At 37.3% G+C, this 16,381-nt stretch overlaps 1 protein-coding gene across 2 annotated transcripts in view; it reads right to left on the reverse strand.

The window, feature by feature from the left end:
• The window catches only part of LOC148876609 (putative ubiquitin-like-specific protease 2B), a 43,743-nt gene extending 31,737 nt beyond the window's left edge, over positions 1-12,006 (reverse strand). Inside the window, exons 1-6 of one of the 2 annotated variants that reach the window (XM_088974499.1) lie at positions 11,332-12,006; positions 6,920-7,260; positions 6,739-6,826; positions 6,575-6,624; positions 1,702-1,884; positions 1,531-1,606 (exon numbers count right to left, since the gene is read on the reverse strand). In XM_088974499.1, coding sequence (XP_088830625.1) covers positions 1,531-1,606; positions 1,702-1,884; positions 6,575-6,624; positions 6,739-6,826; positions 6,920-7,260; positions 11,332-11,488 — 895 coding nt within the window. In that variant the 5' untranslated portion in view covers positions 11,489-12,006. The remainder of the gene's footprint in view (positions 1-1,530; positions 1,607-1,701; positions 1,885-6,574; positions 6,625-6,738; positions 6,827-6,919; positions 7,261-11,331) is intronic. The other variant, XM_088974571.1, reaches the window with a different exon arrangement.
• Between the last annotated feature and the right edge of the window lie 4,375 nt (positions 12,007-16,381).

Genomic DNA, 16,381 nt, shown 5'->3' on the forward strand with positions numbered 1-16,381 from the left:
TTAAATCATTATATCATGAAGTTTTGAGTCTATAAGTTTAGAGGACAACTTCAGAACGTAAATCTTTCATCTATAGCCTTAGTTTCTTAGCTTTGTTTAAGGATTTGGAACAAGATAAAAAGGTGTGCATATACTTCTTTTATTATAAAATATCATTCTTTATTTTTGCATATTTTACAATGTTTCCACCATGCCTATAATTTTTACAATATATCCATACAATACTTTTGACATTTCCAACATGTTTCCTATATTTGGATGACCGACATTTCCACCGACATCAACATTTTAAACTTTGGAGGAGGGTGGTGGTTGTGAAATATGGAGTGGTGAGGCTTGAGTGGGAATCAAGCAAAGTAAGAAGCTCTTATGGGGTAAGTGTTTGGAAAGGAATTATGAAGTTTAATCAGGAATTTGGGGGCTTGATAAAGTTCAAAGAGGGAGATGGACCTAAAGTAAGGTTTTGGGAGGATGAATGGATTGGAGTGGGTAAACTATGTGACATTTGCCCAAGACTATATAGATTGCCTGAATAGCAAGTTTAAATATATCAGTGCTATGAAATGGAGAGTAGCGCAGCTGGTTTGGACTCCAAAATTTAGAAGACCTTTACTTGATCAAGAAGTGGAAGAGTGTATTTTTCTGTCGGAAAATTTAGAAAGTTCCAGCATTTCTATATCTACAGGTGATGGCCTCTGGTAGAAAGAGTGCAAAGATGGAATGTTCTCAGTGAAGTCATTTTACACGGCGTTAGTTAGAGATAATCTGGGTTCAGGGCAGATAAATGGTGTGGCGGGTAACCCGGTACCTCCAAAGGTGGAAGCATTTGCTTGGCTGGTTGCTCATGACAGTATTCTCACCACTGATCACTTGAAGATCAGAGGTTTCAACTTGACATGCTACTGTTACTGGTGCAACATGGATGAGGAGACAGTTCTTCACTTGTTCTGTTCTTGCAATGTGGCGTACTTTATATGGAAGTTCTAATCCTTCTTTTTTGGAGTGAATTTTCTTCAACCATCATTTCTGGCAGAAATTTTCTCCAGGTGGCCAAAACTTAGAGGAAGCAAGAAAACCAGAATCTTGTGGAGCTGCATCCCATTTGCGGCCTGCTGATCTCTATGCCTATGGAATGAGAATAAATAATATAAGACTGTAAGGATAAGTCGAAGAGCATTGATCTTTTGGTAGCAGAAGTAGGTAAACTTGTAACAGATTGGGTTTTAGCCCTTCTGGATTTTGGCCAAGCCAACAGATCTGATTTGTTAGAGAATTTCTGGAGTGTTCTCGAACTGCAACAATGTGGATTTATATACAGTATGAGTTGTTGCTTTTTTCTAATTTGGTGTGTCATCTTGACAAACAACTGCTATAAAATGTATCTTTATTTTATTTTAACGAAAGTGCTTTTCTTTATCCTTCAACAAAAAAGAAAGGTCAATCAAGAAAAAGCTAAGAACATAGAGCAGACTTTATTTCATTCAATTGAATGGAGTGGTGGCAAAGTGGAAACTGTAAAGCTGGATTGACCTGGAGTTTCACGTCCACTTTCATCTCCTAGTGAACCAGTTGATTTTAGACAGAGCTTAACCATAGCTGTTTCAACCTGAAACCACCCATGTAAGAAGCAACAAATTATTTACTGTAAGTATACATAGCATAACAGAACAATGAACTCCCAATTTATTGTCTCAAACCTACCCTTCCACACCAATGAGACTCAATATCAATGATGTCATCAATTGCCCATTCTTTGTTGCCATATGCAGTTGAGCTCTCAAACTTGATGCAACTGCAAGAAAAAATTAACACAGATTCTGTACAATATGCATCCCCATATGTAACATAGTCAGGGGAAATAACAACATCCATATTTATAGGATCCTGCAAATGACACCAGAATTGAGAAAACAAAAACGAAAATCAAAACACCATCTAAACCTTTCCAAGATGGGAAGGATAGACATAAAAGGTTATAGAATACAATGCATAGCAATAAAATAATCAAAAGCAAGTGCAAAAAATAAGGAAACCATTATACAAGCACATCAAATATTAACTTTAATATACTATAATTAGCTTATTCCATTCCCTTAGAGAAAATGGGAGCCTATATTCTCATTGGTACTGGATGAAACCTAAGGCTCAGTCTGGGAAGAGTGCAAATACATGTTTGTATTTACACTTTTCACAAGCTGAGCCTAAAACACAATTCAATAAAAGCAGTAAACACAACCATTGGTACATTGGGGATATAGATCCTTTCTTATGTTAATTACCATGTAGCCACCCTATTTGACTTGAGCATTTCTTATAGGCAGCCTCTCTATTCTACCTTCAATTTGCAGAGTGCTTTATTATCTCACTGACAATATCCCATCCCTGCAAAGATGGTTGTGCAAATTATGAGCGCTGAATTTAAATCCTTTGCAGAAGTTGTGGCACAAAAGTCGAAGAGTCAGCAACAATCAGAGAGGAATTTGACTCTAAATGGCTTGAGAAGCATGCAAAACCCTGGGGTTTGCAAACTGGCTTTTAAACCTACTGGCTCGAGTTCAAACCATGGCCCTATTAGCTCAGCGCAAGATAACTTAAACACTCATGTGATCTTGGCTGAGAATCAAAAGCCTTTAAAACAAAATCCAAGTCTATCATCTTCCTTGTTGAGATGAACGAGATCATCTACCTTTCATTGGATTCCATACCAAAACCAGAGTACCATTATCTTTGAAAAACAAAACCCAAGGAATTCATGATTAGGATGCCAAAAGTGATGAAGGCTGGGTAAGCTGTGATTATGACTCTGATGTCAACTCAGATGAGAGTTTAAGTATTGGAAATGTGGATCTACATAGCAAGGATTTTCTAGATGGTGACGAAATGTTGGGAACGAAGGTCCTTTTTATTGGAGAAAGTGGGGATGAAGCAGTTGAAACTGTCAAGCTATGTGGTAAAGCTTCAACAACCAGCAAGGAAAACAGTAATGCATTTTGCAATGGAGATCGAGACAAGCAGGAGGAAGCAGATCAATTGAAACCTGATGTGGGAATCCCAATGCTAAATTGAGAACAAACACAGGGTGTCGGCAAGAAAGTAGTATCTACTCGCCAGGAGCAGACTGCATAGTGAAGTAAACTTAGTAGCAAAAAACAACTAGGTTCCTCTGATACTCACAGTGTTATGCTTCTTTTGGGACCTCCCACCCAACAAGCTATATCTTAAAGTGGTCTACACCAAAGTTCTGATCAGGGATTTGATGAGTGCTTTAACATCTCTGTTCTGTTGTCTGCAAATATCCAAACCCTTCTACAGTCAGGTATGAATGTGATTTCATTTTTGGGTACTGATTGCCTTCTCTTTCCTGGTGCGATCCAGCATCCCAATCACTTGATGTCACTATTTGCCTAGGAAGGCCAAGTGTGAGTTTGGAGGGGATGTAGAGAATAAAGAGATTCAAAAGAATAACAAGGAGGGGGAGAGATTGTGGCAACTAATTTTGACACATTTTCAAGAACTGAAGAGTAAGGAAGTGGAGGCTGTGGAGGAACAAGAGAGAGCATTCATAGAAGGAATGGATCAGGCTGGTCAGGTTCTGCCCCAGGTTGGCAGAAAGGGGAATAATGAGAGTAACTAAGTAAAGCAGTCCAGGAGTTTGCAGCAAGCATTGGGGTTTAGGTAAACACACCCAAACAAGCAAATGTATATGTAAGTGGTGGGGAAGGTAAAAGAAAGAAAGAGGGAAATTGAGCGAGGTGGAGAGATTGAAGCTAGATGTAGATGGGCACAAGGAATTCAGTGGGAGAGGAGAGAGAATAGGTAGTGAGTGAAGAAAGGTAGAAGGGAAGTAGGGCTTGTAATAAAAGTTGAAAATGAAAATAATAAGCTGGAATATTAGAGGTCTTGGCAGCACTAGGAAAAGGGAGTTAATTAGAGAATTTATCAAGAAACAAAATCAGGACATGACAATGGAAGGCTTTATCAAGCTTTTTTTCATCAGCAAGAAAAGAGTAATTTTATTAATAATTGAGAGAACTGAGAACAAGTTACAGAGTTAAAGGTAAAGCGCAACATTGACAACCAATGCCCAAGAGAGAATTACAATAAAGCCTAAAGTAACTGCCGTCTATAGACCCCCTGCTTGGCTAATGAGACGGCCATCCCATTTGCAGTCCTTTTTATCAAGCTCAATTTTGATGGTAGTGGTAGGGGAAATCCAGGACCTTTAGGAATTGGAGGAATTTTTAGGGATGAGAGAGGCACTATTGTGGCACTTTTCTCAGCTCCTACTGGAGTAGGCGATTCCTTAAGAGAGGAGGTCATGGCTGTTATGGAAGGGGTACGAAGAGCAAAAATGATGAATATAAATAAGTTAATTATTGAGGGAGATTCTAAATTGGCGGTGGAGTGGTTGAGGAGTGGGAAGGCAGCACTATTGCAGTATAGAAACGAGCTAAATAAGTTCCAATGGAATACTTGAGAGATGGAAGTGAGATTTCAGTGGGTTCAAAGGGTAGCCAACAGCATGGTTTTGGCACAATTGTAAGGACAGTTGCAGGGAGAGATAAAGGCTTGCTATCTCTCCCATAAATACTCGTAATCTGTACCTTCTAATCTATATTAATAAAATGCTCAGTTATTGATCATAAAACGAAAATAACCTTCTTTGTCTCACTATAAAATTTTTTATAAGTTTCAACATTGTTCATGTCCCTTTTTTTATTGTTTTATTCATATCCCCATTTCAATTAAAACTTGCGACACATGAAGCATGAGAATTTTTCCCTTATCACATGCTCAGATATACCACTGATATTCACAAGAAGGTTTAGAGGGTATGCTTGATTATACTTATACATATATAGACACACATATAACAGGAGCCATTACTTGGTTCAATGATAAATCTTTTTTTTTTATCAATATGTTCAATGGTAAATCTTGGGCTGACAAGAATGAGAACATGGGTTTTAGTGGGGTTGAGGTAGGGGGTCGGGAGAAGTGTCTAGAGGAAAAGAATTAGAGCAGGAAGGAGGACAAGAAGAGAGGGAGTAAGGTACAAGAAGAAATGGGCATAATCCAGAATGGATAAGTGGAAGCAAGCAAGTTGGTAAAGAGACAGGTGACAGTGGGGAAATCCCTGGGGCTTTTCTTCTGGGGAGGAGAATATATTGCGAGGAAAGCTTTTGAGCAGTTTGAGAAAGTTAGAAGGGAAGAGAAAAACAAAAGGGAGGAGCGAATTGAGAAGAGTAGAGGTTGGAACGAAGAAGGGGGAGAAGAGGTGCTGGGTGAGGAATCGTGAAGGGTCGAAGCCCAAATTTTGTAAAGGAACTAGGAAGAGGAGGTAAGGACAATGGTGAGGAGGTATCAAGGTAGCAGGAAAGGAAGGATAGGTTGGAGTGGTTTCTCTATTTTCTATGCTGGGTCTTTTGGAATGAAAGAAATAGAAGATGCTTCAAAGATAAGTCAAAAGTTTTGAGGTGCTTGCAGCCCTGGTTGGAATATGGTAACAAACTATAAGTGCTTTTAGAATTTGATCGAAGTAGTTAATCAGATATGGAGAAAATTTTGGAATGTCCTTGAAATTCCTTAGTATGTTGTGGTTTGTATTGGTGAGGTGTCATCTTGTCACCTCTCGAATTGTATTTTTCCTTTTAGAGAGAGAGAGAGAACATGGATTTCAGTCTGAGAGCAGCCACTTTGTGCAAAAAGAAAATGTCAAAGGTTAGGTCTGTCTCCACTCCACCCCTCCCAAGACCTCAAATAGCTGGGACCAACTCTTTTTTTGTCTTTTTATCAGTAACAATCAAAGTTTTATTGATTTCTATAAACAATGTGTATAAAGTATGGTATAAGAGAAATCTGTGTAGAATAGCAAAGCTACACCTATACCCTAGTTGTTTTATATGGTAGGTTCCCTAGGAACCTCCCCTACAACATTTGAGATCTATTAACCCCTTGCCTAGCCAAAGCATCAGCCATGCTGTTTGCATTCCTAGGCACCCATTGGAATGTGACCATCATTTCTGCAGCCAGCTTATTAACTACCCTTAACACATTTCTGCATGACCATGTTCCCTTAACACATAGCTGTGACTAACATTGGGTAATGGCCTTTTTTATGTATACGTCCATATAATGAGACATGGAAACAGAGTAAAGATAGTGGCATAAAAGGTGAGACAAGGAGGCAAATATCACACTGGACTGTGATTTGAAACTTTCCATTCGAGGTCCTCAACTCACCTGAACAATGTTTATCTCTCATTTTAGTTAATAATGTTTAGAGTCTGACTATGATACCAAAAAGGCATGATATCCAAAAAACTTACAAGTTACAACCAAATCAACTGAAATCATAAAAGTGGTAACAAATCAGGTCATATTCATCAAAATTCAAGGAGCTTTGATTGGTCAAAATTCTGGTATCATACCTTTTCAGAATCATAGAAATTGCCTAATGTTTATCTCATACATACATATATAAGGTACAACAGGTGTATACTGATGTTGGGTACAAGCTAATTAGATTTTCCCTTTTCTCTACGTCTAAAAACGCAAACAAGAAAACATTTACCATTTCCCAACCACCAGAACAATGATCTGAAACTGGCTCCTCACAGGAAACTGCAATTTAGAAATATGTATAGTAAGAATGATGAGATCCAGTAAAATACATACCAAAGGATAAGCAAACGAACTGCAATAATGTCAACCGGGATAAAATAAAGAGATAAAAACCTTCATTCTCAACAAGATCAGGGGAAGTTGGTGGTGAACAAGATTTCATGCTATTATCATCATCTGATAACACATCAACTGGCTCACCCTGCAGAAGTTCCAAATAGATTAGATAGTGAGGACCTCCAAAATTGACATCTAGATTCATCTTACAACTAAGGAGAGAAGGAAAATCAAATACATTGGATAAAGGCTTCAAATGTGTGGAATCAAACAGTTTGTTTCCAGATGAAGGTAACCCCAGACTCAAAGGTCTCACTGGAAGGGAGTTTAAACCAACAGAAAGACTTTTGGGTTCATCATTATCTGTATTATTGCAATTAGGTGGTTCATAATTCATAGAATTCGACGCCAGAAGACCATCCAAGCCAGAACTTTCTCTTCCAATGGCACAGTCAACTTCAGCTACATCCAAAACATGTGAAATGCCATTGCTGCATTTTCGATCACTATCACTTGCATCAACTTCTACACATGAAGCATTACTGATTTCTGTCTGTTCGGTATTAGTTCCTCCTGCAACTAAAGAAAGGTTCATAGATATAACAATATCAGAAAAGAACAAAGCATACAACTGATACACATTAAGATGCTGGCATTAAAAAATATACTCATATGGATATAAAGCTTTGCTTCCTTTACAGCTAAGAGTAACCTCTTCTTACATAACTCAGACCTATGTTCAGTGGACGATTGGACATGGATACAGGTTTCACATTCCGACACATACAGACACAGGGAGTCGGCCACAACAAGCCCCCAAAATCTATAAAAGTAGACATGGCTGTATATACAGAGGCATATCATGTCAGTAGGAAGGTCTGTATGCATGTTCTTCTGCACTTTGTATTTTACCTTTTTTTATCATTAACAAGATCAATAGAGCTTTATTGGACCAAATGGAGAAAATAAGCAGAGAAGTACAATCACCCAAGAATCAGCATTGTTAGACTCAAAAACTTCCAAAGAGAAAGGTTAATAACACATGTACAGAGATGCAATGCAGCTTATCTAACCTGGGAAGGTTGCACTCCAATACAAATCCCCACACCATATCTTGCAATGCCATCACTTATGGAATTTGCCAACCTCCAGATCCACATGAATGAGATGTTCACATTAGAAGCCAGAACTCTGATGGTCTGACCTCTCACAGTGTTTAAACCACCATGGACCTTCACTATTATATCTCACCCAGCCAATTACCACCTAAGAGTCTCCACTATTATCTTACAGCATAGTTTTCAAGGCGTCTAGGCGACTCTGGGCAACACTGGGGGTGCCTAGTCACCTAGTCGCCTAGGCAATAAAAATTTTATAATATAAAAAAACTGACTTTTGGCTAGTTTCCTAGTTTTATATACCATTCAGCATGTATGTTAATTGAAAAAAAAAATAGCAATTCTCTTTATTAAGAACATTAAATTTCCTCTAAAAATGTGGCAAATCATCACATCTAAAAGAGAGAAATATTTTACATATATTAGTTTCATTATTTTCAAAAATAATACTACTATAATAAGTATTTAATAGAGCAAATTCATATTAATTAGCAGCTAAAGAAGGTTATTAACTTTATATGATAAATATTCAAGATGGAAAGCAAAATAGAAAAAAAAAAACATGAGTTTTTGTTTTATTTAATTAGAGAGAGAGACTAGAAAAAAAGAACTTTATTATTCTATTCTTTCTTTCCTCTTTCTTTTCTTTCTTCTTTTTCTCTTCTCAAAACCCTTTGATCTTTTAAAATCCAATAGTAAAACATTAAAACAAAGTATAATTGATATATAGCATATAATAAAATGTATCAACACATACATTAATAAGATACAGCAATACAAATGATATTATACAAGGCGCCCGCCTTGTCGTTTTTGTCACCTAGGTGGGTGCTTAGTCGCCTTGAAGGGCGCCTAGTTGCTAAAAGTCAAGACGTTTGGGCAAGGCGCCCAGCCAAGGGCGCCTAGTCGCCTAAGCGGGCACCTAGTCGCCTAAGCGGGCACCTAGTCGCCTAAGCGGGCACCTAGGCACCCTTGTGCACTGGGCTGGCCATTTATTCTCCTTTCACCCTTACAATTTGAACACTTGCATCTCTAATAACATCAGCTCCTGCAGTAGCGTTAGTGCCTATATTTCTTCCCATGGCAAGTGTTACATGGACTCTCTTAAAGGAATTAATTGTTCATGATTGATGGACATACATCAGATTAGGGGTGCAATTGAATCAAGCTTTAACAAACAGTGCAGACCCGAGTTCAAATCTTAGGGTAAGTTCAATTGGTTACTAGAACTTGAATTCTGCCAATAAAATATTTGGCTCGAAAGCTCATGAACATATATATATAGACTATAAAAATATATCTTATAATATATATATATTGTAAAAATACATTACATATTAGTTTTTATAAAATATAAAAATATATTAGTTTTTCAAGCTTTTGAACCAAACTCAAACTTATCAAATATTTAGTCGAACCAAACTCAAACTGGAAAATATAGTTTTAATCTAACTTGAACTCAAAGATAGGAGCATTTTAGTCAAACCGAGACAATACAAGCTGAAGTTCGGCTTGGCTCAGTTCGATTGCATGCCTACATCAGATACTGACACTCCATGGCTTATTAAAGGACACTTTTTTTATCAAATTATTAAAGGACACTTATACATAACATTTTCCTCTTTCTCAAATTTATTTGAAATAAAAGAACATGTAATGTACATGTTGAATGTCATTTTCCTATAAAATGTTTTTTAGTAACAAAGACAACGTTTTAGACCATTTTTATGGGTATATGATGTTAGAATTCAATAAACATAGACTATAGGTTAGATGATTGCCTTATCAACATGAATGCTGTAGCCCTATAAGCCCTAGATAGGCTGAATTATTTAAAGTTTAAACATCATGAGCACAACAAAAAAAAATACAGTAAATTACCCATTCAACAACAAATTTAAGGTCAATTGACTCAATTCATCAAAACATATCAACAGGCCAGGTGAGTCCACGGTTCAAAATTTCACAAAACATAGCAGGTTTATTGTATTGTATCAGCTCCCACCTCAATACGTGAAATATTAAATATCTTAAAATATTAATGTCTTCATGGGGTAGGCCTTGCTAATACCACATCCCCTGTAAAATTTTGAGAAAAAAAAAAACACAAGGCTCAAAATATCGATACACCCCGATATGCCAGAACATGCATATATGGAGTTTTGATCAACACTCTTGCTATTTCTTTTTAGAATTTTATAATTTTACAAGGGGCCGGTCTTAGTAAAGCCTATCCCCTGAAAACATTAAAATTTTAAAAGAGCTAATATTTCAAGTATCAAGACAAGGCCAATAAGATATGATACACCCAAATATGTGATGAAATTTTGAACCTTGAAAACAAATTAAAAAAGAATAGCATGTGTGTTGGTAAAACCCCCAATACGCACATTCCAGCGTATCGGGGTGTATTGATATTTTGAAACTTGGGTGAGTTGCACCTAGGATCTGAGATGCACCCCAGTAATTCATCCTTACACATGAACCTAGGCATTACATTTAAGATACTGGAAAGATTATAGAAAGACCAGCATACAAGGACTCAAGGAGAGAAGTGGTGATTGGGAATTCGTCTCTGCCCTCTCAAGGAACAATAAAGCTGAACCTCAAGAAATGCTCAATGGAGAATCTAGGAGCATCAAGAGTACAAGGTACCTTCAGAAACCAGGGGCATTATTTTTGCTTACTCATGCCCCACAGGCACAGGAGACTTCATAATAGTAAAGAACATATTTTTATTTCTGAGCTTTTTATGTTCCCTATAGGCTTGAGATTTTGAGGTGGAAAGAGATTCTCAAAGTGGTGATAGGTTGGATGAGGAGTGGAGGAGAGAGCCTATGGACTTTTCATCATTCATCAATCATTAGCCTAAACATTAAGAACATATTGAATTGTAATCCAAGATTAGCTGGTGCGAGAGGATAATTGTATTGGGGATCCTAAACACCCAAGTTAGCCTGGGAGAAGTGAGTCGTTCTGAGTTCCTTCTATTCTCCAAACGGGAGCTGTATTGCTTTTTGTTCTGTGGGGAATAATACTGTTATTTGCCTTAGGAGAACTCACCCCTAAAAGCTAGCTGTTAGAGGGAGGGAACCCAAGCACATATATACCCACAACAGCATCCCATTCCACCGATGTGGGATACCTCACATTAGCATCCCATACTACCAACATGGGACAAATGGATCGTAACAAATACCTGAAGAGTTAGCCAACCCCGCTGGCGGGCTTCTTCAAGGATACAATAAAGTTTTCCACAAGCACTCTCTTTATAATGAACGATATCTGAACTGATTTGGGACAGTATTCCGATCGTATTCCAAACAACAACCCAAAAGTAAGGCAAATGGACATGTATAAGACACCCACGATCTTTTATATGTATTCATAAAAATATATTGGTGAACAACCTACCCCTATTCAAGGTAAGAGGAGCAGAAACCGATCGATTATGACAAGCGGATAGAAACATAATATGGGAGCGAAAATCCAAATACAGTGGAAATACAAGGGGTTAGAATTTGGAACTTACAGCATTGGAGGAACTGATACTTCGTAACTGGAGGAGTCACGGTGTCGGAGTTATTAAATTTCCCCATGAATCGTCCAGATAACGATTCAATGACCTCGTCTTCTTCTTTGAAATCGAAAACCGTAAGGTCTTTGCGAGAACTAGAAGAGCTTTTCATCACGCATAATAGAATCAAACTATGCTGTTAAACCACTGGAAAAGGATTGGTCGTTCACCTATAAGTGCCCCTCCACTCCGGAAATCGACGATCTGTATTAAATTCAGACCAGACTGTGGAGGTTCCACAAATACGAAATCACCGGAAATGAAGTCCCAGATGTGACGGGAAAGGTAACCCGGCGACGGGTCGAGCCCATTGGTGTGCCCTAATTTATATGATGACCGAGTAACGAAGAACCGTAAGGTCTTTGCGAGAACTAGAAGAGCCTTTCATCACGCATAATAGAATCAAACTATGCTGTTAAACCACTGAAAAAGGATTGGTCGTTCACCTATAAGTGCCCCTCCACTCCGGAAATCGACGATCTGTATTAAATTCAGACCAGACTGTGGAGGTTCCACAAATACGAAATCACCGGAAATGAAGTCCCAGATGTGACGGGAAAGGTAACCCGGCGAGGGGTCGAGCCCATTGGTGTGCCCTAATTTATATGATGACCGAGTAACGAAGAAATCGTTTGGTTGGGCTTTCTTTTTTCGGTAATAGCCTGAAGACTTTGGCTGTCGATGGCCCAAGTCCATGAGGCCCATGACTACTATAGCCTAACCACGGCCCACGGGTGGGATTGGATGGGTCGATTGGGCTCTCTTCCTGAATATGTAGAAGTGGACAAGCTACGAAGGAGCAGCGCAGTATACGGACCTTCGACTTTTCGATTACAAATTACAAAACGACAAAATTTAGGGTTGTTTGGTACTTGGTAGTACGACTGCCGGTGGAATCCGAAGATCGATGGATATCACTATATCAGGTCTGATGATTTTTATTTGGATAATGAGATAATATATTTACAAAAATCGTGGTTTTCAAAACCGGATCGGATCGGTTTAGTTTTATTTTAGTACGGTTATTTTTTCAAAAATCGTTGATTTGGTTAATAAATTGCTGATTCGGACATTTGAACCGTTTAACGATTTGATCAGTTTTATTTTTAAATTGTTCTGTCAGAACGGGCCATCTATTTTGTTTGAGTGATCAAATCGTTTGACCTGAAAATCATACCCCTAACTGATTCGTTTTTTAAAACCTTGACAAAACTAGAATAAAATTCTTCTTTTTTTAAATTGGCTCTCCACACAGTGAGCCCAACGTGCGCCCCATAACATATCCCAACAATGCAATAGGACACCTCCCCGTCACAACCTGACAAGTACAAGAAAACAACAACCAGTGTGCTCAAACAAGATGGTAAAGGACTACGTCATAAACAATAATGAAGATGGTGACCTTGACATAGAGGGTGTTGAGGATATTGACACAATTGCCGTCGAGTTTTCTGAGGATTTTAGTGCGATTAAGGAGGTAATACATGTTAATTTTTCTTTTTATCCTCTTTTATCTAACACTTTAAATTTATCTTATGTTCATTGTAAATTTGTAATCCTAAAATCGAAAAGTTTTGACGATAATGGGTGGGAAAACTTCACGGGGTTGGAGGCAAAAAGTTAAATGCTGAAAACAATGCATTCCTTGCATTAGTTGTTATAGGGTAATACTAAAGGAAGGGGTAACAAGGGTTTTGGTCCAAGTTGACTTATTTGTTGCTCTCATTCTATAAAATCTATGGGCAATTTTAAAGGATATAATGTCCAAGAAAAAGAAAACTGAAAATTAGAAATTGGAAGAGAAGAAATATGAAGATGGCAGTTCATCACTATCAAGTTCCTTCTCCCAAAAACCCAAACAAATAAATGAGTTGAGGAGATTGTTCCGCAACAGCCCCGCCTCCACCAATGATCATCCAAGGCTGAAAGCTTGAAACTATTAAGGGATGGGCTCTCCCTTTATAGTCAAAGCTTTGATATATTAAAGGAAGGACTTAAGGCCATAGCCCCCACCATTAAGACACGTGGCAACCTCAACTTTATAGAAAAATCATCTCAGAAGTTGGTTGTTCACATTTTCAAAGAGAAAACCCACTCCTCATATACATAAGTTGCTTTTAACCACATTTAAATTTTTGAACTCAAACATGTGGCATTATAAGACAGGTGTCATACATTCAATAATAGTTCTTTAGAAATACATGAGATGGTGGGAAACTCCCATTCTCATCCATTCCTAAAAAAATATAGGAAATGTAAGTGGTTATCCACAACCACTTCAGTCTACACTTGCAATTTCAATAATTAGTTTTATTTAAATTTCAAATATAAATATAATTATTAGACAAATAGTGAAGCTCAAATAAAATCTTCTCAAAAAAAACTCAAATAAAATAATATTACTATAAAAAAAAAAGAGTAAAAACCAAAATAATAAATATGTGTGACTGCCCCATAACAAGGTCACGTACTAGATAAAATATGGTAAGTTTCTTAAATCAAATAGAAAACTATCAAAACAATAAATGAAAAACCTAACCTAAATTTTTAATGTAAATGATTTAAAAAAATTGAAATTTTAAAATAGTTCATATTAGTGACCCCATATTGAATAGGGGAGTCATGCCTAATTCTGCTCTTTTTTTGAGATAGTAATTATAATTTAGCTGTTCTTCAAGCTTCTAAGAGATGGCTCCATACTTTAATCATAGATTCAAACAAGGGAGATTGGTTGTGCACTTTCATCTATGGAGAGCCTAATAAAGGAGAAGATAGATGTTTTATAGCAATTGGAGAAGGTTAGTTGACTCTTATAGACAGCCTTGGGTCTATATTATCTTGTGAAGATAAAAAGAGGTATATTTGTTAGTAGAGTTCAAATTCTCTCTAATTAGAGGCATCTTGTGGATTTTGAAAGCTTAGTTGTCTTCTCTTTTATGGTCCAATATTTACATGTATAGATAAGAACGATGGTCATGATAATTTTATGAAGAAAATTCATATGGCTCTCGATTTGAATAGGCTAGAGTTTCTCATTACTCTTATGGTGGGTTTGATCATCTATCAATAGCTATAGACACAGATCCCCCCCCCCAAAAAAAAAAAAAGGAAAATGTAGGAATCTTCAACATGTTCTTGAGAAATGGAATATAAAAGATTTTGGAAAGCTACAAGATAGGATGGAAATGGCTAATGAGGGTTCTAATAGAAAACTTAATAATGAGAAGGCTGTGGAGCTAGAGCATAATCCCAATAGAAAAATGAAGAGATAATAGGTTTTATGGGCTCAAAAGTTGAATTTTGGTGAATGGAAGCTCCATTAAGAGAGTTACCATGTCTATAGGATTTTGATAAAGAGATCCACTCTCCCCTATCTTTTTTTTTGTTTTTTTTCTAATCCATTCATATGTTTTACAGAAAAATGCTTAAAAAGTGACAAAGCAAAGGTAGAATAACATGCATTAAAGTTTCGTATGCTAATAGTTGTCCTTATGTAACTCAATTATTCTTTGAAGATGATTATTATGTCTTGTCAAAATATGACCTGGTTGAAGCTAGTCAAATTAAGGAAGCTATTTTGGAGTATGGGGAAGAATTTGGGCAATAGGTAACTTCCAGAAATCAAAAGTTTAATTTAATAAGAATTTTCACCTTAGGCTACAAAATTTGGTGGTAAGAGTTTTGGGTATAAAAGAAGGTGAGCATGTCCTCATTGTATCTAGGGCTCCCCTAAAAGATAGGAAGGTAAAAGAACAAGGCTTTCTCCTACCTATGGAATAGAATGGAGTTTTGATAATAAAAAGTGGAAGGAACTATTCTTTTCACCTGTTGGCAAGGATACCTTAATTAAAGTAGTTTTGTCTGCTATCCCTACATATACTATGTCATGCTTCGTGGCTAAAGTTATGAGAAAATTTTGGAATGGTAATAGGAAAAACCCTTGGATGGGATGGGATCAACTAAATATGAACAAACTTGAAGAAGGGTTGGGTTTTCGGGATATTCATTGCTTTAATTTGGTTGTCCTTGCCTATGCTTGAATAGATATTTTGTTCAAAGACTATCTCTCTCTAGGTTGAGATCTTTATAGCTAAACATAGAGGGTCCAAGAGTTCCTAGATTATTCTCCTCCCTAAAAATTGTTCTTAAGGTTGGAAAAGTTTAATAGCTAGTGTGAGCTCTGGGAAGCTCATGGCGGCTTAAAAGAGTTGGAGTCGCCACCTATTTTTTAGAGGAAATGAGCCATCATTTTCAACTATGAAAAATCAATCTAAGTCTTTAGTAGTGACTCCGTTTTCCATGGGAAAGGCACACAACCAAGAGATTTCGGGTTCTAAAGATTGGGAGAGGGAAGGTATTAGGCACCCCTCTCTCCAATCTATTGTAACAGTCCGATACGGGAGTTATTCAAACTCAACTTCTTTTGGGGAAAAACAAAAATGGTTGCAAGAATTTCTTAAATCTAGATAAATATGCTTTTAATTTCTCCTATGACTGGTTTTGAGGGGATGTTATTGGGTCTTAGGTACTGATTTCCCTAAGACCCTCACCTCTATGCCTTTACTCTTAATCAATAAGGAATTGCAAGCCAAGTTTCTCCAACATTTCAGAACCTTAAGCAACCCAAAAAAACTGAAAAAAAAAGACTCACCTTTTTGTATGTACCTTGTCGAAAGATTTTCAACAACTAAAAGGACTTCAAACGAAACTTGAGTAAGGCATAGAACTGAGTTGAGCTTTTTGGTGTTAAGTTTGGAAGACAAGAAACGAGGCTTCAGCTTGGCTTCAGGGACTTCGAGATTTCAAGTAGAGCAGGTGGGTTACATAAGTTGAAAAACTATCATCTTCTTCTCTTTTCTCGGGCCTCCCTTAGGTTTCCTTTCCTCCCTCTCTTCAGTCCTCCCTTTCAAGCTCGAGTTGGGCCTCTATTTATAGAGAAACTGGAGGGAGATGGGTCTGAAATTCGCTCAGCTACAGTGTTTGCGACTAAGCAAAGTTCTTTCAC

The sequence above is a fragment of the Nelumbo lutea genome, chromosome 1 (assembly GCF_056320005.1).
Source record: "Nelumbo lutea isolate HS-2025 chromosome 1, American lotus-T2T, whole genome shotgun sequence".
In the NCBI taxonomy this organism is placed as follows: domain Eukaryota; kingdom Viridiplantae; phylum Streptophyta; class Magnoliopsida; order Proteales; family Nelumbonaceae; genus Nelumbo; species Nelumbo lutea.